The sequence below is a fragment of the Gasterosteus aculeatus genome, chromosome 18, assembly GCF_964276395.1.
Source record: "Gasterosteus aculeatus chromosome 18, fGasAcu3.hap1.1, whole genome shotgun sequence".
Classification (NCBI taxonomy): Eukaryota; Metazoa; Chordata; class Actinopteri; order Perciformes; family Gasterosteidae; genus Gasterosteus; species Gasterosteus aculeatus.
Window position 1 is genome coordinate 10993364 of NC_135706.1, and position 25327 is coordinate 11018690.

The window sequence follows — 25327 nt, forward strand, 5'->3', positions numbered from 1 at the left end:
TATTTTGCTGGTATTTGCCTCAGGCGGTGTAATAATTGAGTAGAAAAAAAATAAGACGTATTTAATGTGTTACAAAAATAAATAAATACAAATAATGTGCCCTTGATGTTACAAAGAACTCGAGAGGGAGAGGGGAGCAAAGCGGCCTAAATTACCTTCAGCCTCTAGAAGCTATTAGGGAGACATTTCATTAGAGGTGAATGAAGAGATCAATGCCATACCAGCGGCTATGCTAATGAGGTTTCTCACACACACACACACATCATCTCAGATGCAGCATCGTTCTGCATCCTGAGCATCTCACTGCTCGTGGACACATTTGAAGCTTCTCAAAAAACTCATTCAAGATTGATTTCCATTTTCTTCCTTTACAAACATATTTAATCATAAAAAAGGGAAATCAGCACTGAACACAAAGAGAAGCGGGGATGTGATGATCATCGGATTCAGGAAAAGTAGATCATTTGAGAGTTTGGTTGGAAAACATTTTCAATGTACAATGTACACATTTGACCTTCTAACTTGTAACTGTGCAAACAGTTGGATTACTTTGAATTCAGATTTTCTTAAATGTACATCTTGAAACCACTTTGCAGTCTCTTTAGGCTGCAATACGTCTTTGACTAATGCAGTTTGTCAACATCCATTTGACCCGATTAGATAAGGTTTTCACTCCTTTTTCATCTCACTTCAAATCATTTTTATTGCATCTGAAGGTTTTTTTTTTCCGACCTCATTTCAATCAAACAACTTCCCACCAAAACTGTCACTGACATTAAAATAAAGTGAATTTATCGAACGCACAGATTAGTGTCGAACGTAACGATCGGAAGCTGAAATCCTTTCAACGCAGCACAAAGACACATTTAGAAGTTAGAACAGTCGGGAGCTTCTGCAGCTCTGACTCATCCATCTTTGTGTTTGTTGGAGGCGCCACAAACGGCTCTTCTAATCTAGCTAATTGCCGTTTCCCAGCGCTCAACGTTTAAGAGGAGGAGCTGTGTCACCAAAGAGCCGGTTTATCAAAACATCCTATTAGGGTGAAGAAACAAAAGCCTCTCACAAGCCTAACAATGTGCCGCCGGTGATTCAACAGTTTGCATGGGCACAAACCATTAATTAGGGCAATAACTTCGTGCCATTGCCGTTCTATAGTCTCCATTTCTGTATGAGTGCATCTATTAGTGCTCTGAAGTTTGCCGGGGTCTCCGACTTGCCGAGTGTGCCGCGACCCCCCCCCGTTCCGTGTGCAGATGTGTCATTGCCGTAATGAGACTCCCAAAACCCTGAAACCTTTCCTGACAAAATAATATTCCTCATCGCGGCCACTTGTAACGAGAATCGACATAATTACTCGGGCCCATTTCTTGTCTAATTAGCACACTTCCCCGGTGGACAGGGACAAGCAGTTAGGCAGGAGAAGGGAACCGGACAGGCATGGCGGTACCAACACAAAAAAAAAAGGGGGCCTCTGGTTTCAGCGTAATTAGGTGAGACAATGCCCCTGACTGTTTTGAGCCGTGGCAGCGGCTCGGAGCCGGGGCCCGAGATGGCGAGCGGACGCCCCCGTGAGCCACGTCTCATCCCCCGAAACCCTAATAAGCCCCGAATTGTCTTTTTTTTTTTTTTTATTCTCATGGGCAGACATAAAGACGGACTGGTCGTGGTCTCCCGCGGAGAGGCTTTCCCTCTGTTCCTCCAGAGATCCGAGTGGACTCGCTCGGGACCTTCACCCTCAATGTCCGGACGGCCGGCGCTAACGTGTTGTGACAGCGTCGCGATCCTGCAGCGCTGCAGACATGTTGAAAGCAGGGAGCAGATTTAGTGTCTTTACGGGCAGCCAAGGGGCTGATTATCTCACAATTTGGGATTTGCCGTCATTTGCTGAAGGCTGGAAATCATATATATTGAATACGGAATTTATTTACAGTCCTGATATTCATTTTCTACCTGCGTTTTGGTCTCCACCAAGAAAACTGAATGTTCCACAGCTGGAGGCTGGTCTGCCGTTTGAAGCTGGTAGCGCGCAGTCGGTTTATCGCTTGTTGTTTTCTGTGTTTAAAAAAAAAAAGAAAACTCACTGATCAGTGAGAGAACAGTTAAAGAGCCAATATGAATAAATACTGATGAGTTCAGCTTTAACACACGTTAACAGAATGCCATTAAATAATACACACACGATACTCATTTATCCTTTTCTTCTGAAAAACATGGAGAAAGACACAGAAACCTTCTGTTTGAAGGTGTAAGCTGCATGGGGAATAAATCAACCTTTAACTTATTTTTTTTGAATAAATTATTAACTCTTCTCAACCAGTTCAGAACTTGATATTACCGTCATCAAATTAACTCTTTTCTAGAAGCTCGAGAAAACTTTGAACCACAAGCAGCTGGACTCAACAGGCTGCATTTCAACACGGCGCTTGTTTACACACACACACACACACACACACACACACACACGAAGCCACTTCTTATGGCAGGTGGTACGCAGAAAACTCAATACTTCATAACTCCCTCTGCCCAAGATCCCCTGCAGTCAAGGCCTCTCCCCTCAGAGGAACGTCAATTCGATGTGCCCTCACTCCTTTAATTAGCTGTCAATTAGCGCAAATGAATCAACTCTTCGCCCAATTAAGCAATGCCACCAGGCAGCTCCCATCCACCGGCCATTGTGTGAGCAGCATGAGAAAACCACAGCTAGCAAACTCGCTCTGGATCACGAGTGCAAGTTAACGATCACACCGACACACTGTGTTCATGGAGCTGTTTGTGTGTGTGTGTGTGTGTGTGTGTGCGCGCGTGTGTGGAGGGGGACGGTAAAGTTACACACTACAGTGACCAGGCAATGCTAAAGTATTTTTACTAAATCCTATTCTATTACTTTATGCATCTCGAGCAGCTCGGAAGCTTTAGTCCTATTTTCAACCCGCGGTCGCATTAACAAAAGAGGCACAGAACCAAAAGCACTTTTCTCTCCATTTAAGTCTTCAAATGTTTCTAATCTCTAAATCCCACAAACTGCTCTTAGTTTCCCGTCTGAATCCGATTGCTGCTGCGGATTGAACACCAGTTTATTCTTTATGAGGAGACTTACTTTCACTGAACATCGCCAGATGATCTGGTCTAAACAGTCAATGACTTGTCTGGTGCATTTAAACGAAAAAAGGTAAGCGAATGTGAACTCGTCGATTGGACTTCAAGGTAACGACCCCCCCCCCGTGGCAACTTTTTTTTATCTGTGACCTCCGTCTTGTCTGATCCGCATGAACAAGATTTTTCATGACACTGAACAGTGTTTTGAGCGCAATTTCCTATTCTGTATAATTTCGCCTGTGTTTTTCTGCCTCTTAACGGCCTCAGACTGCAGAAAAATATGTTGTCATGCAGTCCTGGTACTTCATTGACAGTCAGAGTGGAAATGTAATCTCTGCAAACAGCTGTTCACTTCTGACTCAAGACGAGAGTCTGTTTTCTATTCTTAGCGGTGATATATATATATATATATATATATATATATATATATATTTTTTACAGTTGACTGAATAAAATTAAATGAAAAAAGGTGCAAACGTCACATGGGCTTTAATTAAATAATCTGCACCTCGATCTTTGTTCAGGTCACGTACACAGCTAATGCTCCTGATACAGTTGGTGTGATGATAAATCAATTAGCTAAATATTTTAAATAAAGATACATTAATGTCTATATGTCAAAGTTGAACCAAAACACTAAAGAAAAAGATTTCTTAGTTAGTCATTAAATAGTATTTTCATTTTATTATGCCCGTTTTGTTAAAATAGGACAGGAATTTCTCAACTTGTAAAATCAACATGTCAATTATCATGTATTCTCCTTTAATCCAAAGAGATGATTATGCAGTTAAATACCTGTACAAATAAAAGGTTGTGTCAAAGATGCATGAAGGTCTACAGTCTGCTGGATTGATTTGGCTCCTAATTAATCACAAGGTCTGGAAAAAATAATTTGAAAATAGAACCAGGAGTTAGAACCAAAAATAAAAAGGTCAAAGGTCTTTTGTAAAATGAGTAAAAAGTGTGTCATGTGGTAGTTTTTTTTAACATCATATTGAGATATTTCGGTTTTTAGATGCATATGTTTGGCAGAATTCTAAGCCAACATCCCCTTGGAGTATCCATTGGTGTGTGTGTGTCTCATATCGGTTTGTCCTTCAACAATAATAAAGCCAGCAACTTCAAATAAATACTAAATCCCACATCCAAGTGTTCAAAAAAAAATAATAAAAAAAAAATATATATATATATATATATATATATATATGTCTAAAAATCACCTGTTTGTTTTTTTTTAACAGTAAAACACATGTAAATTATTTCCAGCTGTGTGTGTGTGTGTGTGTGTGTGTGTGTGCGAGTGAGAGATGCAAGGACGATTTGTGTCACGAAGAAGCAAAGTCATTGGCAGGCTTACGCGAGCAGTGCAGCCATGTTGCCTCCCTCCCTTCAACGGCGACTCTGGACCATTACAGGCTGTAATTGTTATTTAATGGATTAAACATTCATCCTTCCTGCGAGGAGCCCCAGCGGGCCGGATGACAGCCTCTCCGTGTTCACACAGCTAAACATCCCCCCGCCATCGCACACACCCGCCGACGCTCATTTGACGGCAGTGTTTGTGCTTAAAATTCAATTACCCACTTATTGATAGCTCTCTGGGGTGCTGGGGAAGTGGACACAGGGCCGGTGGAGGTATGGATGATTTCCCAGGAGGCCTCGGTCTCCTCAGCACATCTCCAGCTGGATCTATTTCATGGCTTTATTCATCAGCGGCAGACGCAGATGGAGCAGCGTACACCTGCACACACCAGCGCACGCAGACGCACACACACAAAAATTGCAAATTGTAAATAAAATATCCCCCGAACAAGTGACTATTTAATGAAGAAAAGATAATACATTTTAGAGCTTGATCTTAGTAGTATTATTCAATAATGATTATTGTTTCAATGACTTAATTTAGACATTAACAAATGAAAAGGTGTCCAAGAGCTCACATTGACATCTTTACTGTACATGTACTGTACTGTACATGTGGCCGAAAAAGTTGAGCTGGAAGGATTAATCCATTGAGGTAGTTGTTGACTATTAAATTAATCTCCAATTGATTTGATAATTGGCGAGTCTGTAACAATTCTCTGATTCAAGCCACGTAAGTGTGAATATTTCCTTGTGTCCTTGCTCCTGTGAATATATTTGAGACATTGACAAAACAAGAGGACGTCATTTTAGGCTTTTAGAGAATATTCTGACATTTTGTAGAGCAAACTAACTTGCAGCCCTATGCTAAATTAAAATATTTTAAATGACATGAAAGTGCCAACAGCGTCTCCCCTGTCATAAAAAATATATATTATTTAAGTTCTTTCCACATGCTCTGATCGTGATTGTAGGATTTAAAAGTAAATCTATATTCACTTCCCTCCTATTTATGGGGGGAAATTTTTATTTTATTATTATTTATTTATGCAACAAATCAGCTCTTGACTGTGGATTGCAAAGCCACAGGTAGCCCACAGGTTAGCCACGCGCCTCAAAGTCCCCAGAGGCCTCCGGCGGGGGGAGGGGCACTGGGACAACTCGGCTTGCCGCTGGCCTCGTTGCCCCCGCTAATTACAGCACTCATCTCCACTCTCCCATGAGACGCCACGACCCCGATGACGAGACGCCGCACAGTTTGGAGCTCTGCATCATCGGGCAACAGCTGGGGCCGCCGGCTGCACGTCGATACCCATACGGGGGGGCGGAGGGGGGGGATATTAATGCGTGTGTGTGCGTCGGGGGAAGCACGTTCCTTTCATTCACACCGCGCAGGGATGATTTTAGAGCTATTTTGCAGAATGGGGGATTTCTGCTCCCTCTCTGAAACTTAAAACAGGCACACAAAAGCATGTGTTCACAGGGTCTGACATCCAACGTCGTGCAACCCGACACAAGTTCTGGCTGCAAGATGAGGATGAATCTTGTTGTCCTTCCATGCGACAGGGTCAAACCACAGCCTACACGTCGCAGAGGACGGCGCCGGGTCGATGGTCTCTGTACATACTGGACTCCTCTCGGCGCGATTGCCCGGACTGTTCATTAGCAGGACGCTGGGCTTTAATGGCCTGCACGCTTCTGCCCGCCCGTAAATCTCCAGACTCCACCCAGGTTTGCTCCCCTGTCTCATCAAAGGGGCCGTGAAGAATGAAGTCAGCGTGATGAAAAAGAGAATGAGATTTATCTGCCTCCCTCATCCTCCTCCTCCTCCTCATCATCTTCTTCAACGAGCCCGTGAGCGCAGGGGGAAAAAAATGACAACGTCGCCGAGACACGCCCGTAAATGTGATGATGCCACTGGATGTGTTTGAGATGCTGATGATGAGCCTGCCGCGCGAAGACAGTGAACTCAGTGCGTCTTTCTGTCACATCCAAATGTGGCTAGAGCGAGGTGGGAGGGGTGGAGGGTTGCAGAAGGAAGCAACAGACAGGCGGGTAGAAGAGGAGCATGTAGCGCAGACAGCCAGACTAGCCACTGCTCTTTTGCGTGCACAACACTGATTCAGGGGATTGTGGGGTCGGCGTGCGTCGGCAGGTGAGAATCATGTGACGGAGCGAGGGCTACTGCTGAGTCTGCAGGGAACGGCCACAAAGGGGGAAATATTTCAGATCTCTCACTTACGGTAGTGATACTACAGTGTAAAAATGCTAATTATACAAGTAGCAGTAACCAAAGTTACATTTTAAATACAAATACCACAAACTCAAAATTGTCCCCAGGTACAATATTTAAAATCCCATTACTGAACAGCAGTGGCTGCAGTGACATGTTACGACTGGAAAGCACAGATAATGAAAAAGAAAAACAACATGGGATGATGTGTGATTTCAAAGCAAGAGCTGTGGGACTAAAAGCACCTTTATGGCAGGACGATTGCTTTAAATATCAAGTGTATTTTTGTGAAGCAGGCGCCTGAATACTCCTCTGCTCAACCGTCCCTTTCCTTTAGTGTGAGCCCTGCAGGACAACACTAAAACACTATTATTAGGAGAAACAAAAGGTACTGTACGGTACCTGAACCCGCTGAAGGTTCTCCATAGAGCCATAGTCTGGTTTGTCCATCCCGGGCTGCCGTAGAAACATGGCTGTGCAACACAGTGGACTCTGTGTAGCTGACAAGCTCCATTGAAGCTGACACAGACAAAGAGGAGTTGGTTTTAGGTTATTATACACTGATGGAATCATAGCTATAAAACACTGGCCATTTAAAGAAAAGACCCCTCAACCATGACTTCTTATCCATCTCCTTACTTCAAAGTGCACGTGGACTGTTTGAGTACAAATAGTTGCTGTTCTGGAACCCTTAACCACAGCACTTAACAAACGTATAAATGTAAATGTATTTTAGCATATAGAGTCTCTCTCTCTGGATATTTTAACAAGAACTGGGAAGTCACAGCCACAATCGATTGCACGCAGGTTGGATGAACCGTTTCAAACAGGGGACCCGATGTGTCACACGGCTGCTTGCAATGCTGGCTCTTAAGAGGGGCCAATTGTCAGAAAATATTATTTGACAGTTGGATGATGTCATGGTCTGACCAGCGAGTTCGGGGCAGTGGAGAGTGAAGACACGTTGCTGCGTCCCATTCATTCAGACCCTCTTCTTTTCTGCAGTTCCAGGTCAAGAAATTTAGGTCAGAGAACAATGCACTCTCTCTGGTAGACCGTGGCGGGGTGCCAGAGCCCCTCTCATGCTCCCCTCTGACCTCTTACGCCAAGCCTTCACATCCAACCACTCAACGCGTTACACTTGGCAGACGCACGGAAACACCCCCTGTGGATTTCGGCCAGGAGAGGGGCTTTATGCCTTTGAACGACGCGAGGTGGGGAGTCACCGTGTGGTTGGATGTAACATTACACTTCTTTCTGTCCAAGTAGGTATGAACTCTGAGGTCATGTCCTTTTTTTTTTGTTTTGTGGTAATTTGGTTCAAGTAGTTAAATGTTCCATTATTGGGTCAATAGTATGATAGAATAAGCATTTGTATTTTCTCATTAGACTTGTATCCTTGAAGTCTAAATAAGGGAGTTTTTATATCCTTCCTGTTGGTAAAGAAAGTGTTTTCACAGTTAATTGAATAAATAGAGATAAGTCATTCAGTCTTCTGGTTAGTTGGTCGGATGTCTACCAATATCTTAGAATAACAGAATAAAATAAGTTTTAATAGACATAGGATTTGAAAATTATTTTAACAATGCAGCTTGGAAACAAGGCCTTTATTCATCTAAAATGGAGCCTCAAGAGAGACAGAATTGTATACAGAGGTTTTATAAAATAGTCTGATTAAGTTAAACAACATAAATAGATACAGCTCAAAAAGGAATGACTTTGCAGCGTGTGTGTAAACTGATGAATAAACACACAACCACCTTCCTTTGGTAACTCAGACAATTAAAAACAATAAACAAGTCACGTCAATTAAAAGCAGACTCACGCATCACGTGGCAACGTGTACATGTGTGAACTAAATTCAGTTGATGACGTAAACTCTACTCACCTGTCTGGGCCTAAAGTCTACAAACAAACAGCGACACGTCTTTTATGAGAGCATTTAGCGATTAGCATGTTGGCTAATTTGGACCCACAATGCACCTGTTGTGCGTAACGTTGGTGTGGGCGTGGTGCTTTTAGGTTAGTAGGACACGAGGGTGGTGCATTAATCATTTTGCTTGAAAATGATTTTTTAGAAAGTTTAAAGAAGAAAAACACATCCTTGACAAAAAAGCCAGGTAGTCAAAATTGACACATCTGTATATTTTGACTAATGTATAGATGTGTTCTGTGTGCAGGAGAGTTATATAGATAAATTGCAGATCAGCCCATATCCCAAATATAAAAATCAATATTAGGAGACTTAATATGTAAATGAAATGGGACTCAAACAACATTCCCGTCAGATTCTACATGAAATATAATGACTTCATCAGCCTTTACCTCGGTGGCTGTAGTGTAATTCACCGCCGCTAGAGGCCGCTCGCAGCCCGCTGCGTGATGACGTCACCGTAGTCTAAGTCAAAAGCCCCGTGGACGTGTAGGTTTCTCGCCGGACGCGGTGGCGCGCGTCTGTAATCCAAGTCACTGGGAGGTTTAGTCTGGCGGACCGTTTGAACTCAGGAGTTCTGAGCCGCAGTGCTCTATGCCGATCGGGTGTCCTCGCTAAGTTCGGTATCGATATGGTGCTCCTGGGGGAGCCCGGGACCACCAGGTCGTCTAAGGAGGGGTGAAACGGCCCAGGTCGGAGACGGAGCAGGTCAAAGCCCCCGTGCCGCTCAGTAGTGGGATCGCGCCTGTGAATAGACGCTGTGGTGCAGCCTGAGTAATACAGCGGGACCCAGTCTTTTGCGTCCCTTTTGGCGGATGCTCGTCGTAGCCGCACACGCTGCGGTGTGTTTATACGCTTCAAACAGCAGCGATATCGTCGTTTTCCTTTTTCTTTTCTTACTCACAGGAATCAGACAAGCGGCTGTTGGGAGGGCGCTGCACTGCCTCCACCTGGAGGACACACGCAACTGCAGCGACCTCGTTTTAAATCCACCGTGTTGGCTCCTAACGATAACCCTGAACTTAATTAAATTCGAGACATGGTATGTACTTGGAATATGAAATACCTTGGTACTTGGGATACATTTGAGGTACTTGAATTTGTACATCTCCACATTTCTTTCTAGTTTCTTTATTATTTTCTAGTATACGTTCAGGTTCCAGTGAAAACTACAAATTTGGTGCTTTGCATTTTTTTTCTGATGAACTGAAGGATGTGGTTCTATTCTGGGTTGAATTATCCTACTTCTTAAAATACACCATCACAAACCACCTTTAATTAACTGGAACATTTAACATATTACTGTAGTATTTGTAGAGGAAGAAAACATATTTGTAAGTTTAAAGTAAACCACTGTCAACTCATTGCACCGCCTTCAAAGCAAGTAACTGACTTTGATCATATTTCTGTGATAAAGAAACATGTATGCGGAAGAAGTGCCGTTTGGAAATTATACCGATGCTGAAAGCGAGCGGTGTTAACAAGTTCCAGGAACGCTTCCAGTAGACCTCCTAACCCATACAGAAACTCAGTAGACACATGTGACCGCTTCAAACTTTATTTACTATATTTGATGAAGGTCAAAGCTCATGGTCTTCTGGGTGGTAAAGCTCGCTCATCAGTCGGTAGATGTACGACGGTGCATGTCCTCCGATGTTGGAGATGAACAGCGTGATGAGCTCAGGTGGGACGTAGTCAAACACCGGACAGTGCACGTTCACCTTGGAGAGTATCTCACCTGAAATTTCAAATTTTTAACAGTGAAAAAAACATTTCAGAGACATTATTCCACAAAAGGGCGACATTCATTTGTGCGGAATGTCGGAGTTACCTTCCGTGAAAGGAAGAACCTCGTGCGGGGAGACAAACTTGTGGAAGGTATCTTCTTCGTTGGGGAACTGAGGACAACAAAACAGTCTCCTTGTCATCTCGTCACCAGCAGAAGGTTCCGGGTTACCCGGCGGGGGCCGGGCGGCTTCTCACCTGAGGCGAGAGCTTGAACATGGGAGCACAAACGATCAGCGGCGTCGAGTGGTGCTTCGCTGCAAGCGCCAGGGTGTGCGTCCCGTTGACGGCCCTCAGACCCCCGTTTGCCAGAACCGTCTGCGTACCGATGATGACCTGAAACCAGATCGCAACCGCCCCCACAGATCCCCCACGCAGGTTAACTCACATGCTTCCACCTGACTGTTTCCCAAGTCTCCAGTGGCGTTAAATACCTTATTGACGCGGGACATGACCGCAAAAATGGCGGCGTCCGTGATCACGGTTGTCTCGATGCCGGCTTCTGAGAGACTGGTGGCCATCTTGTGTCCCTGGTGAGAGGCGAACGAATGAGTTAAATACCACAACAAATCTTTTTTTTTTTTTTTTTTTCTCAACTAAGGCAGCAAAACGTTCTTGCTTTTGCCCCCAACGTGCATCTTCGATGTGTTATTCCCACCTGGCAGAAGGGGGCGCACTCCGCCACGATGACGTGGAACTTGCGCTTGCGCGCGGCGTCTTTGAGGAAGGCCTCCACGGTGCGAGAGCGGCCGATAGTCATGATGACCTCGTTGGAGTGGATGTGCTCCAGGGCCTGCATCTTGATGTTGTCGGTCGTCCCCTCTGAGAAGCGGTGGAGGGAGAGTTGTCATTCAACGGTTGTCACGCACAAACATTCACCTCTTAAATCCAAAAAAGGAAATACACACCGAGCTCAGTCAGCAACTCATTGATGGCTTCGATGACGTTCGCTTTGAGTGCCGCGAAATGCTGTCTGAAGTTCTCCTCGCTGAGTCCTCCTGAGGTCAGCAGCTTGTGGAGGGATTCCTGCTGATCCGTCTCTTCACTGCTGCCTCGAGATCTTCAAAAAAACAACCGAGAGAAAACCAGATAGCTGCTATTAAATTAACAAAGAAAACTTTAAATTGAGCAATTAGATTGAGTAAAAAGCTGTAATGTAAAATGTTTTGTTAATTCAATAGCATTTGTTTACAGGTTGTTTATGTCTAAAGTATAATCTAAAGCTTTTCCAGTTCAGTGACCGGTTCAACCTGCTGCAATGGTGTCGCAGTCTTCACCTGGCATACTCCTCTCTGATGATCTTCAGCACCCGTCTGATCATGTTACCCACGGTGGTCTCTGAGGGCTGTGCGGCAGTCATTCTCCTCCCCTCCGTACGGATTATTTCCATCAGATCGCCTGAACCAGAGAAGAACATTTGAGTGTAAATGGTACATCTTTAAAGCTGTGACTTAATCCACTAACTGCTTGTTGCTACTGTTTAATAAAACATTTTCAACCTGTAAAGCACATCCGAAAGGACTTTGTTTCCACGCAGACTTTAGTTGCATGGAGTAAAAACACATGTGCACTTCACTTATTGCTTTTACTTGTCATTTACGAAACTAAAATGTTATGGTACCATGTACTGACACTCACCTGCATTGCAGTCCCTTCCATACAAATGTTATTTTGTCAATATCTTTTATATAAACCATATAGATACAATTACCTATCGGATGAACTCTGTTCTGGTTAGTTCACTGTCTATAACATGGCAATTAACTGAGATAAAACTGTATATGCTAAATAAAAGGGAAGGTTAATGGAGAAGGTTAGGGCAACAGGTCCACGTGAGCGCCCGGTAACTGTCAGTCAACTTTATTATGAAACCGTTCCCGTGACCGACGCTCTCTGTGAGACATTAACTGTGGTTTACCAAACCTGGCTACCTGGGAAGGTGTTCACCTTTTTAAAAACGCGTAAACAAACCGACTCCGCGGCGTTGCGTACCTGCGTTGCTCCACCGCGCCTGGGCGGCGATCCTGCGCAGCAGGGCGGTCGTCTCGCGGGCCATTTCCGCCGAGCCGCGCAGCGGCCCCGTCCCGCTGCCCCCGCGCTTCAGGTCGGACAGAAACGCCTCGATTCTCTCCGTCAGATCGATTTCTTTGTCGGGAGCCGGCATGGTTGTCGTGTAAAAACGACTTGATATCAACGGAGAGACCGGACAGCTCGGTGTTTGTGTGTGTGTTGACGGTGGAAGTGGTTCGGGACTACATCCGGGTGATTGTGACGTCGTCTCATTGGTGGACCGCTGCAGTAGTTATTGCATGACGTCTGCGGCGCGTTAGCTGTAGCATCGTTAGCAAACACGGTGAAACATGGCAGCTGTGTGACCGAGACGCTGGAGATGTTAAATCACCATGAAGGATGGCTCACATAAAAAAAAGTTTCTATTAGTGTTTTTTGTGATGTACGTCTAATGCAACTGGACAATCAGACACTCAGAGAATGAATCTGAGAATGAATCCCCTCCGTTCATCGTTTTCATTTTGGTAATATCGTTGTATGCTTCAATTTGTCTTCTGAGATTATTAATGTCTTTCAGTGTTTTAGTAATTCCAAACATAAAAACATCTGTGCTGTAGTACTGTGAAATGTTTTGAATGAATTCATTTTTGAAAATGGTTTCTACCAAAGTGGGTTCCAAATAAATCAAATCGGATTAATTGATCACAAATTACACATGAACATTGTACCTTTTATATATGTATAAAGTACATTTACAGTCAGAAAAATAACACGTAAGGCTCGTTATTGTGACCAGAAAAGCGACACATGATCTGTGTCATTTAAGAGTATTAAAGATTTGGAAATATGGTGAATATGTGTTATTTTACACATTTTTAAACACTGATATTGAAGCCTAATATGTGGAATGATAAAATGCTTCTAAATGTTGAGAACCCCCTTTCAGGCCCCATTTATGTGGGAACGAACATGCTAGGCCATAACTAATGTAAATCCATCCAATATTTTATTGAATAAAAGCCCAACACAAATTTACAAAATGTATCAGTCAACATAAAAATCATTGATTGCGCACAACGCGCATGCTCATTGTTAAAAATGTACCCATGACAGATGCCTCAATTAATCCCAGACAAAAACAATCTGAATATTTGCAACCACCCCATTCCTCATGTAACCCAGGCCTCATAAGTTTATCTAAAGACAAAGGGAAGCGCGATGGATGGATCACAACTGTAGTTGGGGAAATTTACATTTTGAAAATCGCAAAAGGGGAATAAAATTCACCAGATGGAGAAAGAAGAACATTACAGCAAGTGGTTGGTAAGATTTCAGTTCAAAACCTCATGACAAAAAAAACTTGCAGGTAAATGTAGATTGTATAATAGCGGACAGGTTGGTGCAATTATCTACAAACAATAAAATGCTGCAAACTCCTTCCTTCAGCCGATGTTTTTGGCGTCAGGCCGATTCAGATTTGTGACAAATGAATGTTTCGGTGTTTCCAAAACTAGAACGTGCAAGAGCTCATGGAAATGACCTTATTTATAACTACATAGAGAATTACTCTTTTGACCCCCCCCCCCTTCCCTCCCCAAAAAATACATATACTTGTAGAAGCAACTAAGTAGCATTTACAATATGAAAACAAACTAAAGACACGGTTAAATTTAGCTACCAAACATGTATGCATATTAGGTGACATAACACAGAAGTCCAGTGGTTGCTAAATTTCTCCAAGTAACGACAAACTACTTCATCAAATAGCCTCCACTCGATAAAAAGGGCTCCACGGATATAGTTTTGCTTGGCATGGCGAATAATGTGTACATTAACAGAAGGGCAAAAGACATTCGCTCCTGGGACATCCATTCAAATCAAGCTCAAAAAAAAAAAATCAAACATCGCTTCTTCTTCAGTAAGCTGAGTAACATCCAAGCAGTGCAGACAGAAAAGTGAAGTAGCATGAAAAAGGAGATATCCCACCCAGCAGTGACATACACCTCTCATGTTTCACAGAGCATTTCTGCCTACAGCGCTTTTATTGTTTCAGACCACTAAATAAGCAGGTGAATCTTTGTTTTTTTTCCCCCCCAGAGGACAAACTTAAAATTGTGAAAACTAGAATTTGAGCCCCTGAGCCCCACTTGCTGTTGTTTGCTGAAGCTAGTCCAATGAGGGTGGATGTTGGGACGTGTTGGCCGACCGGCAGGCCGCGTCGCCCGCGCAACGGGCCCGTTCTACTCGATCAGCTTCTTCGCCTTGAAGAAGCGCCGCAGGTAGAAGACCTGCCATGTAGCCAGCCCGATGAGACAGCACATGGAGAATATGCTGAAGTACAGCACGCGCGTGTTGGTGGACTCTGGTGAGCGGGGAAAAGAAGAGCGACAGTAGAGTTACTGGTCAAGAAAAATGACCTAAAACAACAAATAAAAGACTATTTTCTTATAGTGATGCCGTGGGCTCCATGGGAATGTCGCTCGGACAGCTTGAAAAAGCAGCGCAATTGTATCGTTTTTCTTACCATTGGTGTCTCGCATCTCCTCTTCCCTCTTCTTCATGTAAGCAAAATCATTGACGATGGATTCGGAGAGGTCCTCCAGTCGCCTCAGCTCGACCTCAAGGGGCTTCAGCTTCTCCACCTTGGCAATCTGGAGAGACAAAACAGAAGCGCTGCGGCTGAGAAAACGGCGGAAAGAAAGAAGAACTACTCGTTCGCTGCCATTATGCAGTCTGTCCAGCAGGTGTCCCTCTTGTGCAGCTACGGAGTCTGGTCATGTCTGTTGTATTCGCACGGCCCAACATCACACATCTGCCTCAAGAAGCCACACACACCGGGCTAGTTTAACACCTGCTAGTTTAGGCTGGTGAGAAAGCTGCCTTTTGAACTGTGGTGTGAAGTGAACTGATGCACCGCCTAAGGAGGCGCAGCGCAAAATGGAGGAACAGCAGCGTTGTCAGTTGTCTGTTACAAACATGTGAGGTCTACAAATTTCACAGCTAAAAGTGACACATCTTACAACTTAGATTTTTTTTTTTTTTCATTTTGTGATGAGACACTTTTCTTGACTTCATGCAGAAGTTTGTTGGTACTTTAATGAATGATGGCGGCGTTAATAAAGTCCTTTTGCCGTCTCAAACAATAACCCTAACAACTACTGGTCTTTTGGTACAATTTGCCGTCAGACTAGAATGAACATGCCCTCTTTGGGCCGTCGATGACGCAGGAAAGGTCACCAAACTTTCCCGGTGAAAAGGACAATAGTCAGTTCATGTAACTTATGTTTCCAACGTTTGACACTGTGTTAACCTGTGATGGACAGTGAATAAACAACATGCCTAAACTTGCATGTTGCATAGTCAAATCTGGCAGATATACAGCATGCGTGTGCCAAGGACACATTCCCAAACATTGTGTAAGACACAGGAACCCTTTAAAAAAAACAAAAAAAACATCTTGTGCAGAACACTGTACAGATTTTTCTATAAGTAACACACCCATCTACTTAAGTGATACAATTTCAGCTTCACCCTCCTCCTGTCCTTTATTCTGGCAAACCCACTCGAGGGGCATCCGCCTACACTCACTCAGTAGGACAGAGCGTCACGTTTGTGCAACACGAGAGGGGGGGGGGCGCAGTTTTCAGCTGACAGGACTTAATCACTTCTGTACTTATTATGTATTGCCAGAGGAAGTCACAAAGCCAAGTGCTATCCATTCCCAGAAGAAACACAAAGTGATGCAAGCGATGATGCACAACAGTGTGTCCCCATTTCATAATCAACCAACTGGGTCAATCTGTAATATCTTATTTATGACAACTAGGTGCCCTCATGAAGACTTTCATACGGCTGCCAAATGTATTGAAGAGGAACTGCTTAGTATTTTTAATGGCAATAAGGAATACATCTAGCGTAACCCCTGCTGTCTCTACCGACCTTGTGTCCAACCTGAGAGTCATTATCTGTATCACTAAAGTAATCAAGCTGCAGGGACTCCAACACTTACCTCTTCATAGTTTTTAGCCTCCACGCCATGCTTCATGTCCAGATTGACCAGCTGGTCAGGCACTCTTCCAGTCCCTGGTTGAGAAAAGAGCAGAGAATATATCGTCAATTATCGCAATTCACTACTCTAGTGTCATAACTATTTATTTAATGTATATAACCATAATACCAAATATCAAGAAAGCACCTTGTTTCCAAACATTGGTCAAAAAGTCATAAGTGTGTGTATAGTTTTAGCATACTCTTATGTATATTTGTATGTGAAAGTATAATTAAGATTGTCCTCAAACAAACAGCAGCAGCAGACTAACATGGATTCAATTGTCAGCTCAACAATTAGTTGATGTAAATCAATGGAGCTGCAAAACTGAGTTTCTCCAAAAACAATTGCATTAACCAGCGCTTTAAATCTCCGGTTTACTGCGGTGTGCTCGTAAATTCATAGTGAATAAGACATTAATTATGAAACAGTATTGAAAAAAAGACTAATCCACTCAAGAAATGATTTGACAAATATTTTTGGTGCTTGAGAAATGAAATGTAGTGCCGATGAGCGGCTTGGTAATAAAGACACTTACCCATGGGGGATTTACTCTCAAAGCACACCTCGAACATGTCATAGTCCTCTGTGGTGAATGCAAACTTCCCTTTAACTGCATCTTCCTTGGAGTAAAGCGTATGGCTGGAAGAATCTGTGATCTGTAAAGTCAGAGAAAACCTTTTATTTATCATTAATATTAGGTTGATTGTACTTTCCACTCACTTTCCCTCAATAATTCCTGGAGATTTAAATAAAGGTTAAATTAATGAGTATTGCTGTATCAAATGACTGTCGGTCACGTGCCATTGGCTGCTGCATCTCCAAAATGAATCCTTTTAAAGAGATAAAAACAAAAGAATAAGTTGTAGTTGCATTGACCTCATTAGAAAAACAGTGTAGAACATTCATCAGGGCTGATGACCTCATTAATATCAGAAAACCAGTCGGGTTGGTCTTTTTTGGCAGCTGTTAGAATTGCGGAGACGTCCAGAATCAGTAATGTCAATAGGAAGATAAAATACATTTAGGATACACCACCAGCGTGTGACGCATGAGGCGAATACCGCATTTATTAAAACTAACAGCGGCGTTACAGACGTTTCGTCGCAGGCGGTCTGTCGTTGACATGTCGGCTAGCCGAGGGTTGCTAACGTCGGTTAGCTTCCGACTTCAAGCTGCTCCTGGAAGACTGACGTGTAACAGCGGCACAGGCTAGCCGGTGACAGAGGCAGTATTCTTCCACAGGAAGCCACCCATGAATACCACTGACACAACATAAACCATAATTGGCGATAAAATGCAGCGCTCACCCGAGTTTGTGTAATTCGATTGCACGCCAAAAAAAAAATACTTTTAACAATGATGTTAGCACGCATTGACGTTAGCTAGCTAATTTAGCAGGTAAAAGCAGGAAGACGTGTTTTTTCGGGGCCTAGATTAGCGAGGAAGCCAACAGCTGTTGTCACCAATTTCAACCGCACTCCAACAACAGTTTCGACCAATTAAAAATAAGACACGGATTAAATGTGTAGCGCCAGTGTGATTAAACGTACTGGAGCCACGTCGGCCTTTACACGGACCGGTTACGTTAACTGTGAAGCTAGCTAGCTAGCTAGCCGCAGGTCTGTGCTTACCTTCAGATTAGTTTTGGTGTTCGCCTGTTCACTTATTTCATACTCCCCCGTGACGAGGACGTCTTTGTGGATCTCCTCCCGCAGGCACTTTCTCGAGTTGACCGGTAAAAAGAAAGAAATGGAAAACACCGACTCAATAAGAACCGGCAGCAACAGTAGCGCAGCGAGTCGAGCCATGGCTACCCTCAACCCAACCGACCGAGCAGCCCGTGCCAGCCAGTCAGTTTAACGCAGAGCTCGCAAAACCGGCCTCGCCAAGCCCTCTAGCGCCGCTCCTGACCTGGAGGAACAAGTGCAGCCGCCGACTCCTCCTCCCCTGTGAGGTGAGAGTTCAACTCCTCAAGTGTCGTCTCTTGATGTAGAAGCAAGTTGTCTGTGGATTTTTTTTTTGACAGGTTCAGGTGGCACAAACCATGACCCAAAGTAAGAGCGGCACAGGTAAAGATAACTCATTAGGGACTACCAGAGGCATCCCAATAGGACCGCCGAGGCCCCGCCACGGTTTTAAGGTCACAAGTCATTTGCCAACTATTGAGTAACTTAAAATATCATCTAATTAAACACGGGATCATAAAAGGAAAACTGAAGCAGAGTCAGAATCTTACACCAAAAGCACGCTTGAAAAGCTGAAGGTTACATTGTGATTCAGTTAAGAGACCCAATTATAGGCCTTATTTTGATTGATTTCTTTGTTGTCGTTACAGTGACATGTTTCGTAGTGTTGGGCTTTGTAGCTATAGGATACAAGGACACAAGCAGTGTTTACATCAGGTGTATTTCTAATTCCATGCTTCAGGGATAACCTGATCTCATATTTTACAAGAGGGTACAAAAAAATAGATTGCACACCTTTACTTAATATGTATAAAAAAGATGTCTCATCACCAAATGCATCACAACAGCACACAGTGCAAATGTCCCAGCGATGCAAAGAGGGCATAATGTAGTGTGTTTAATACAATACTCATATTTATTTTACAATAACTTAACTACTGACACAAAGCACTTTTGAGGGGGGTTATACATAGACTACAGAACATTTATGACCCAAGGCCCCCCAGTGGGTAAACACGGCTATATTCCTGAGAACACTTATGACAGTGTTATGTTGGTCATGTCCAGGTAGTGAAAACCACAGTAGACTGATCCCTGATCCGGTGCTTTCACCTATTTCACAGGATCTTCGAGTCAGGCTACGATTTGTTGTCGTACGGTACTCAACATGAGGTAGAGCGTGACAGAAAACACGGGCTTTTGCTGAATGAGCGATGACTGATACACTCCATATTAAAACTTCCGTCAGACTAAAAGATTCAAACTCATATCTTTCCTTTGGTGCCATGACTATTTACAATTAGCTTATTGTTACTTGGAGGTTTGAACAAATGTCATCAACATTACAATAGATGCATAACAACGCACCTTTCGCAGGCGTGGTAAAAGTTCAGAACAGAAAGACCACGCTCAGTATTGGCTGCGGTATTTTGAAAATCCCCAGAGCGATTACTTTTCCGTCAGCAGTTCAGGGATTACCCAATTACATATGATAGAGCTGTCCAGTTTCCAGGGAAACATCCTTGCTAGTGATACCTCACAACGAGACGAGGAGAGGCTGCTGTGTGGGGAGTCTGGCACAACGTGAACAGTAATTATTGGATAGAGAAATCCCTTCAGTATCGTAGCTTAGTGCGTCAAATAGCCGCTAAGAATAGCAGCTCACACACTCCTCCAGGCTATAGAGAATCCGCAAAACCAAAATGTAATCTACATTTTTACCATCTTTTACTCATCTATACTCATTTCACACGTCAAACCTTATTTTGCTTGTAACTTCTTTTGGGGATCTTCAACACCAAAGTACACTTTGAAAAGGGGTGAAGTGCAGTGTGTAAGGTGTGTGAATAATTGTACTATTGACAAGCCTTTTTTTTATCACCTCCTGATTCAGCATTGCATGGCATTAGGAAAAGTACACCTTGGAATACATGAGCTAACAACACACCCTTCCGTTGATTGCGTCACCTCTAGACAAAATCCAACCATGAGCTGATAAGAGCTCAGATTCCAGAATGAGCTCAAGTATACATTTGATTTGTCGTTCACTGCCTTCAGAGGAAACGCTGCATTGAGTCAGACGGAAGAACGTTGACAGGAACATTTCAACAACAGATGTCGTTTGCTGCAGTGAAACTTTGAATTGGTGTCACTATAAAACACCCTGCTCAGTGACAGCACGTCACTTCCAGGCACAGGAGTGAAAACACTGAACTCTGCATGTTTTCTCTCGACCAACAGAAAGCAATGAGGGGAAGGATTTCTGTGATTTTCTCACACACTCGGCCGCTTCGTGGTCGCTGTGCTCACGATTACGCGCAGGCGGAGGAACCTCTGTCTGCCTCCCTCCCCTGCTATCCTCGCATACTCATCACCCCCCCTATCCTCCCCTCCTCTCTTCCTACCAGGCGCACGTTGCCTGGTTCCTCCCTTGGGTTCGCAGCACCGACGCAGGTTGGCGTCATACGGGTCTAATTTTACTGCTGTTGATGCCGATGTTAAAAGAAGCGATGGGCACCTGCTATTTCTGCTTCTACCTCTTCTCCGTGGGGCCGGGGGGGGGTATTAATAGACCGAGTTATTAGGCGATGCATGGTCGCACCCTGAGGCTTTATTGAGGTGCAGAGGAAAACAGACAGAGGCACTCAGAACTCAGCCTGTTACACAACAGCGACGCGCGAACAAAACAGGAAGCTTTGTGAAAACAGCGGATCAATGCACTTCTGCAACTTTAAGTCGCTGAAATACAACAAATACTTAAAATCGTGTTGGTGTTGTACTTGGGGAAGCGCAGGCCGGTGGCCACACGGCCAGCGGAGTAACACACACTTTTGATATCTTGGCTTTATTGCACAAAAAAAGGGTGCGTCTGCGCCGGAAGGGAGCGGACGTCAGAGTAAGTCGGTTATTGTGCTGATGGCTGTCTGTGCTCGCCGCGCGTTTCCTACGCACAGACGTTTGGCAATCCGCCTTCCAGTGATTCCTGTGTGGGGAAATATTGGTGAGAGGTGAAAACGAGCACGAGAGGTGGGAGGAGGACACGTCGAAAGGGAACGCCGGCAAAGATTTGAAGACAAACTACGTGACAATTTACAGAATTTGAACTAGTTGGTCAGCAGAATACAGTGGAGCATCACCCACCTTGTTTAAAAAAAATCTCAGATAGAAGTCACCGCTGCGTTAACGATGGCCTTACTGCTTCCATCTTTGGCCTTCTGAATAACAGTGGACAGAAAAGGTGGATGGCGAACGACGCTGTGTTTGCCTGCAGGCTGACAGTTACTTCACTAACAACCAATGTGGGGGAAAAAAGATAATAGGATACCAGCGTTGCAAATTCATTTTCTCAATCAGCATCCTCCAAATGAGGTATTTACGCATGACACGCTCGTCCTTCATGGCACATGAGTGTATTAGGTTTGTCCCCGCTGCGCTTTTCGAAGAGCTGCTTGTCTGTTTCTAAAGGAATGAAGAATTCAAACAGGCCGAAAAAACCCACCAAGCTACACTTGGGCTGTCAGGATGCTAAAGTCCATTGCAAGAGACTGCAAAACTCAGCTAAGCTCGTGCAGTGTGTCGGAAGTCGCTTGTGTGTCTCTGACTGTGGGAAGTGGTCTTCTCGAATGAAGAATCAAGCTGTAGTCTGTGGTTAAAACGTCTCTTTCGGATCCTATGGCGACTCGTCTTATGTAACCATTCGCGTGTGCAACGAGCAGTGCACGAATAAGACATTTCTTTTTCGTTTAGGGAAGTAATGCGTGGTGTCCCCCCCCCTTTAAAAAAAATATTCCAATAAGGAAATACATTTCTCTGAAGACAAAACCCAAAGACAGATTCTTCGATGTGCGCGTGTAAGCGGAAAAGCCAATCTGCGTTTCTGCCGGCAGAAAGCAGCAGAGAATCTTAGCAGCCCTCTATATTTGGTCACGGAAATACGACGTCACCGCGCTACGTTTGCAGATTTGAAAAAATGGAAAGAACGCAGTGACGTAGGAGCCCTGACGCGCAGCGAGCCTTGGCAACAGACGGAACAATAAATAGAGCCAGTGGAGATGCAGGGAAAAGTCTGCGATCCCTTATGGGGGCTATTTTTATCCATTATTTTAATTGTCTGTTGAATAGCACTGCTCTCAACAGAGAGAACACGTGCACGTGAGTTAATTTTATAAGAATAGCGCCACCAATTCAACCAATCACGATAATTCATTTAAATAACAGTTTAATTTTTAATTTACATTTTGTACTAACAGACTCTGTAAAAAAATAAATTGAAATTTTATAAATTAAAATCACTAATGTTTTCACAGAAAACGTCAAAGACCATCATGGTTAAGACAAAACAAGTCAGTTTTAAGGGGTTTTTTTCACAATCCATTAGCCAGAAAACAAAACTGGATCAATAAAAGCTATTGCTCGGAACACATCAACACTACAACAAGTTTTGTTATCTAGCACCATTAAATCATATATGACCTCAATAAACGACTAAGTGGTATCAGTGGAAACATGCTTTTAAACTTGCTACATTGTGTGTAATAATGTAGTAATAAGTATCAATAAAGGCAAATAAAATAATAAATAATTTGCTTCCTGGTAAAAGTCCATTCTAAAGCCCTGCGGGTGATCTGCACATTTATCTCAACAACAAAGAAAATGCGCCTGATAGGAAGTAGTATTGTTGTTGGAAGAGACTTTAAAGGGCCAGCAGGGTTGGAGAGCTGAGGGAGTCGGAGGACTGGTCGTTGCTGCTGCTTCCTGTCCTGTAGGCGATGCCACAAGTCTCTGCCTCCGGGAAGGTAAACATAAATGAAGATGTGTAGGTGGTGCCGGCTGGTGTGCAGGTCACCACGGGCGTGCACAGGGAGTCAAAGTCACTGCTACTGGCTGCGGCGTGAAGGGGCTCCCAGTCTGGAGTCGTCGTGTAGATGGAGTTGGACAGGTCCACCTCTGGCACTGACCGCGCCGTCTCCATCTCCGTCTTGGCCAGCAGATCCAGAGACTCCTCCAGGACGGAGGAGTCCAGGTCCATCATCTTGACCGAGCTGCTGGAGAAGGCGGCGGTGGAGAGGACGGAGCTGCTGCTGCTGCTGCTGCCGCCGTTGCCAGAAAAGATTGAGTTGGAGGTGGAGATGAAGGTTGGCTGGCTGGAAGTGATCGTCGTTGCCTTGGGGATGGTGTTCTGTGGCCTGGAGGACACAGTGGTGGAGAGGATGGGGTGGGCAGCAGAAATGGACACCACCGAGAAGTCGGTCTCTAGCTCTGAGGGGATTTTGCAGATGGGTTGATGGGCAGCAAGAATGAACTCAAGCCTTTCCTTCTCCTTCAGGAGATTAGCAATATCGTTCTGCAGGAGGGACTTCTCGTCTTCTAGCTCGTCGGTTTCCTGCAAGAGGGGGAGAGGAACAGAGGAAGTGGCATTAAGCTCGGCTCTCGGATAACACTTCTGTTAGCTGTGAAATGCATTCTCGCAAATGGTGGCACATCTGTGGCATACTTACAGCTTGCAGAGTGTCTGTAAGCTCTCTCCTCCTGTTGCGGCATTTCGCCGCTGCCTGCTTGTTTCTCTCCCTGCGAATTTTTTTCTTCTCTTCCTCCTCAGGTGTCACCTGCAGGCGAGACAAGAAAAAGTTAGACCTCCAGCTCTGTGATGATTGATGATCTGTGATGACATGGTGGAAGTCACCGAGGGTTATGTAAAAGAGAGGGGCAGATGATAATTACCTGTTCCATTCTGGACCTCTTGGTGGAGTTATGCCCCCTGGAAGCAGACCTCATGCCTGGTCTGGAGTAAGCAGGGCTGGGGCTATAGGGGGGAGCTCGGTGAGAAGGGGCCACTGAGGAAATCAAAGGATTGACCATCCACTGCAGATCCGGGATGGTCGAGATGGCTGTGACGGTTGGGATGAAGGAGGCACTTGATGCTGTCAGGTCGGTGAAATCCTGTAAGTGAGAAAGCGAGAGGATCGTGAGCACATTCGGTCTTTATACTTTCGGGAGACAGCACTGCGGGATGGTCTATAAAAAGCCGGGTGGTTTAAAAATATCCATCCATGATGTCAACTATGACGTTACAGTCTCTCTATGGGGTGCCCAGGTGGATGAATGAAACGCGTGTGTGCAGCGCATTATGAATAACTTGGAGAGAGTACAGCTTCTTTTTTCAGTCGGCTTAAAATGATTAGTTATAAGCTTTGAGTGATTTCGCAAGGTCTAAAGTGAGCGGTATCTTTTCCAGCTACACGCAATTTTTGAATGTCATATTTCTGCCCATTATGATAAATAATGTTTGATCACACATACCTGAGACTGGGGAGATCCCATGCTGGAGTAGGATCCCGCCGGGGACGGGTAGTATCCCAGGTTGTCCCCGGACGGAGAAGCGGTGCTGCAGCGAGACGAGTCGCCGCACTCCGTGTTGAAACTGGTAAACATCTTTCCCTCACAAAAAACGTAGGAAGATCCAGACAAATGAAAAGCTGAGAAAATCCTTTCGGAAGTTTAGGTGAAACTCTCGAATTTCGTTCCGAATGTGTTTGCTCCTGTAGTCGTTGTGCTACTGAAAGTTTGAATGTCGACTCTGGGAGGCAGGAGCGCCTTTATAGCCTGAGAAGGAGCGGCCTATGACGCGGAGGGGGCGGGCTCTTTACCCGGAGGCGGGGAGGAAAGAAAACATTCAGAAACTCTCTTAACAACACTGCACCAACCCCGAATATGTCCCATAGGTTGCTTAAGCACACGTAAAATGGATTATACAATGCATATCTACGCTGATAAAAGTTAAAAGTAACATATCTATGTTTTAAACTCACCCTCGAGAAGGGGAATATTCCAGGCACGGGATCCCCGACACGTCATTGTCCTTATATGGTGCATCCTGTAAAAGGGGCGGGCCCTGCTGGGAAACACACCGTCTCAGATTGGCGTACAGCGACATGACGTTATGTAAGACAATAAACACAACGGCTGTTGTGAAAACTGAATAATGGTCACTAGAGAACATCCTACACAGCAAAGTACATCAAACATTAATGAGGACATGCAGATTATGTCTGTTGCGAACTGAAAGCACCAAACAAATGCAACAAAACAGACACGTAAATCAACGTAAATCATTAATACACGTATCCATATCAAGGACATGTAAATAACAGTATCATTTATTCATGTTCATG

At 44.3% G+C, this 25327-nt stretch overlaps 3 protein-coding genes and 1 long non-coding RNA gene across 4 annotated transcripts; all 4 read right to left on the minus strand.

The window, feature by feature from the left end:
• Positions 1-365: 365 nt before the first annotated feature.
• LOC120808498 (uncharacterized) lies at positions 366-8722 on the minus strand. Its single transcript, XR_005709967.2, has 5 exons — positions 8580-8722; positions 7094-7210; positions 4681-4837; positions 1951-2052; positions 366-1791 (listed from the first exon to the last, which is right to left on the minus strand). It is a non-coding gene; the product is annotated as an uncharacterized LOC120808498 (long non-coding RNA).
• A 1441-nt stretch (positions 8723-10163) lies between these two features.
• On the minus strand, positions 10164-12704 carry eif2b2 (eukaryotic translation initiation factor 2B, subunit 2 beta). Its single transcript, XM_040161453.2, has 8 exons — positions 12402-12704; positions 11687-11807; positions 11318-11469; positions 11068-11231; positions 10844-10939; positions 10608-10745; positions 10456-10522; positions 10164-10362 (listed from the first exon to the last, which is right to left on the minus strand). Exons 1-8 carry the CDS (start codon positions 12571-12573, stop codon positions 10205-10207), a joined length of 1068 nt encoding a protein of 355 aa, XP_040017387.1. The 5' UTR covers positions 12574-12704; the 3' UTR covers positions 10164-10204.
• Positions 12705-13403: 699 nt separating this feature from the next.
• Positions 13404-18470, minus strand: tmed10 (transmembrane p24 trafficking protein 10). The gene is made up of 5 exons (XM_040161456.2): positions 18102-18470; positions 17006-17126; positions 16429-16502; positions 14944-15070; positions 13404-14781 (listed from the first exon to the last, which is right to left on the minus strand). The coding sequence occupies exons 1-5, from the start codon at positions 18276-18278 to the stop codon at positions 14660-14662; spliced, it is 621 nt and encodes a 206-aa protein (XP_040017390.1). The 5' UTR covers positions 18279-18470; the 3' UTR covers positions 13404-14659.
• Positions 18471-22357: 3887 nt separating this feature from the next.
• Positions 22358-24992, minus strand: LOC120808500 (protein c-Fos). The gene is made up of 4 exons (XM_040161458.2): positions 24456-24992; positions 23877-24095; positions 23654-23761; positions 22358-23538 (listed from the first exon to the last, which is right to left on the minus strand). Exons 1-4 carry the CDS (start codon positions 24585-24587, stop codon positions 22849-22851), a joined length of 1149 nt encoding a protein of 382 aa, XP_040017392.1. The 5' UTR covers positions 24588-24992; the 3' UTR covers positions 22358-22848.
• Positions 24993-25327: the final 335 nt, after the last annotated feature.

Coding starts and splice junctions, on each gene's coding strand:
- eif2b2 (XM_040161453.2), bottom strand. CDS start 12,573: ATGCCGGCTCCCGACAAAGAAATCGATCTGACGGAGAGAATCGAGGCG. Junction 11,808..12,401: donor GGCGCGGTGGAGCAACGCAG/GTACGCAACGCC, acceptor TCTCTGGTTCAG/GCGATCTGATGGAAATAATC. Junction 11,232..11,317: donor TGAGTTGCTGACTGAGCTCG/GTGTGTATTTCC, acceptor ACCGCTTCTCAG/AGGGGACGACCGACAACATC.
- tmed10 (XM_040161456.2), bottom strand. CDS start 18,278: ATGGCTCGACTCGCTGCGCTACTGTTGCTGCCGGTTCTTATTGAGTCG. Junction 16,503..17,005: donor TGAGAGTAAATCCCCCATGG/GTAAGTGTCTTT, acceptor TTTCTCAACCAG/GGACTGGAAGAGTGCCTGAC. Junction 15,071..16,428: donor AGGCTAAAAACTATGAAGAG/GTAAGTGTTGGA, acceptor TTGTCTCTCCAG/ATTGCCAAGGTGGAGAAGCT.
- LOC120808500 (XM_040161458.2), bottom strand. CDS start 24,587: ATGTTTACCAGTTTCAACACGGAGTGCGGCGACTCGTCTCGCTGCAGC. Junction 24,096..24,455: donor TGGGATCTCCCCAGTCTCAG/GTATGTGTGATC, acceptor TCTCACTTACAG/GATTTCACCGACCTGACAGC. Junction 23,539..23,653: donor TTACAGACACTCTGCAAGCT/GTAAGTATGCCA, acceptor CCCCTCTTGCAG/GAAACCGACGAGCTAGAAGA.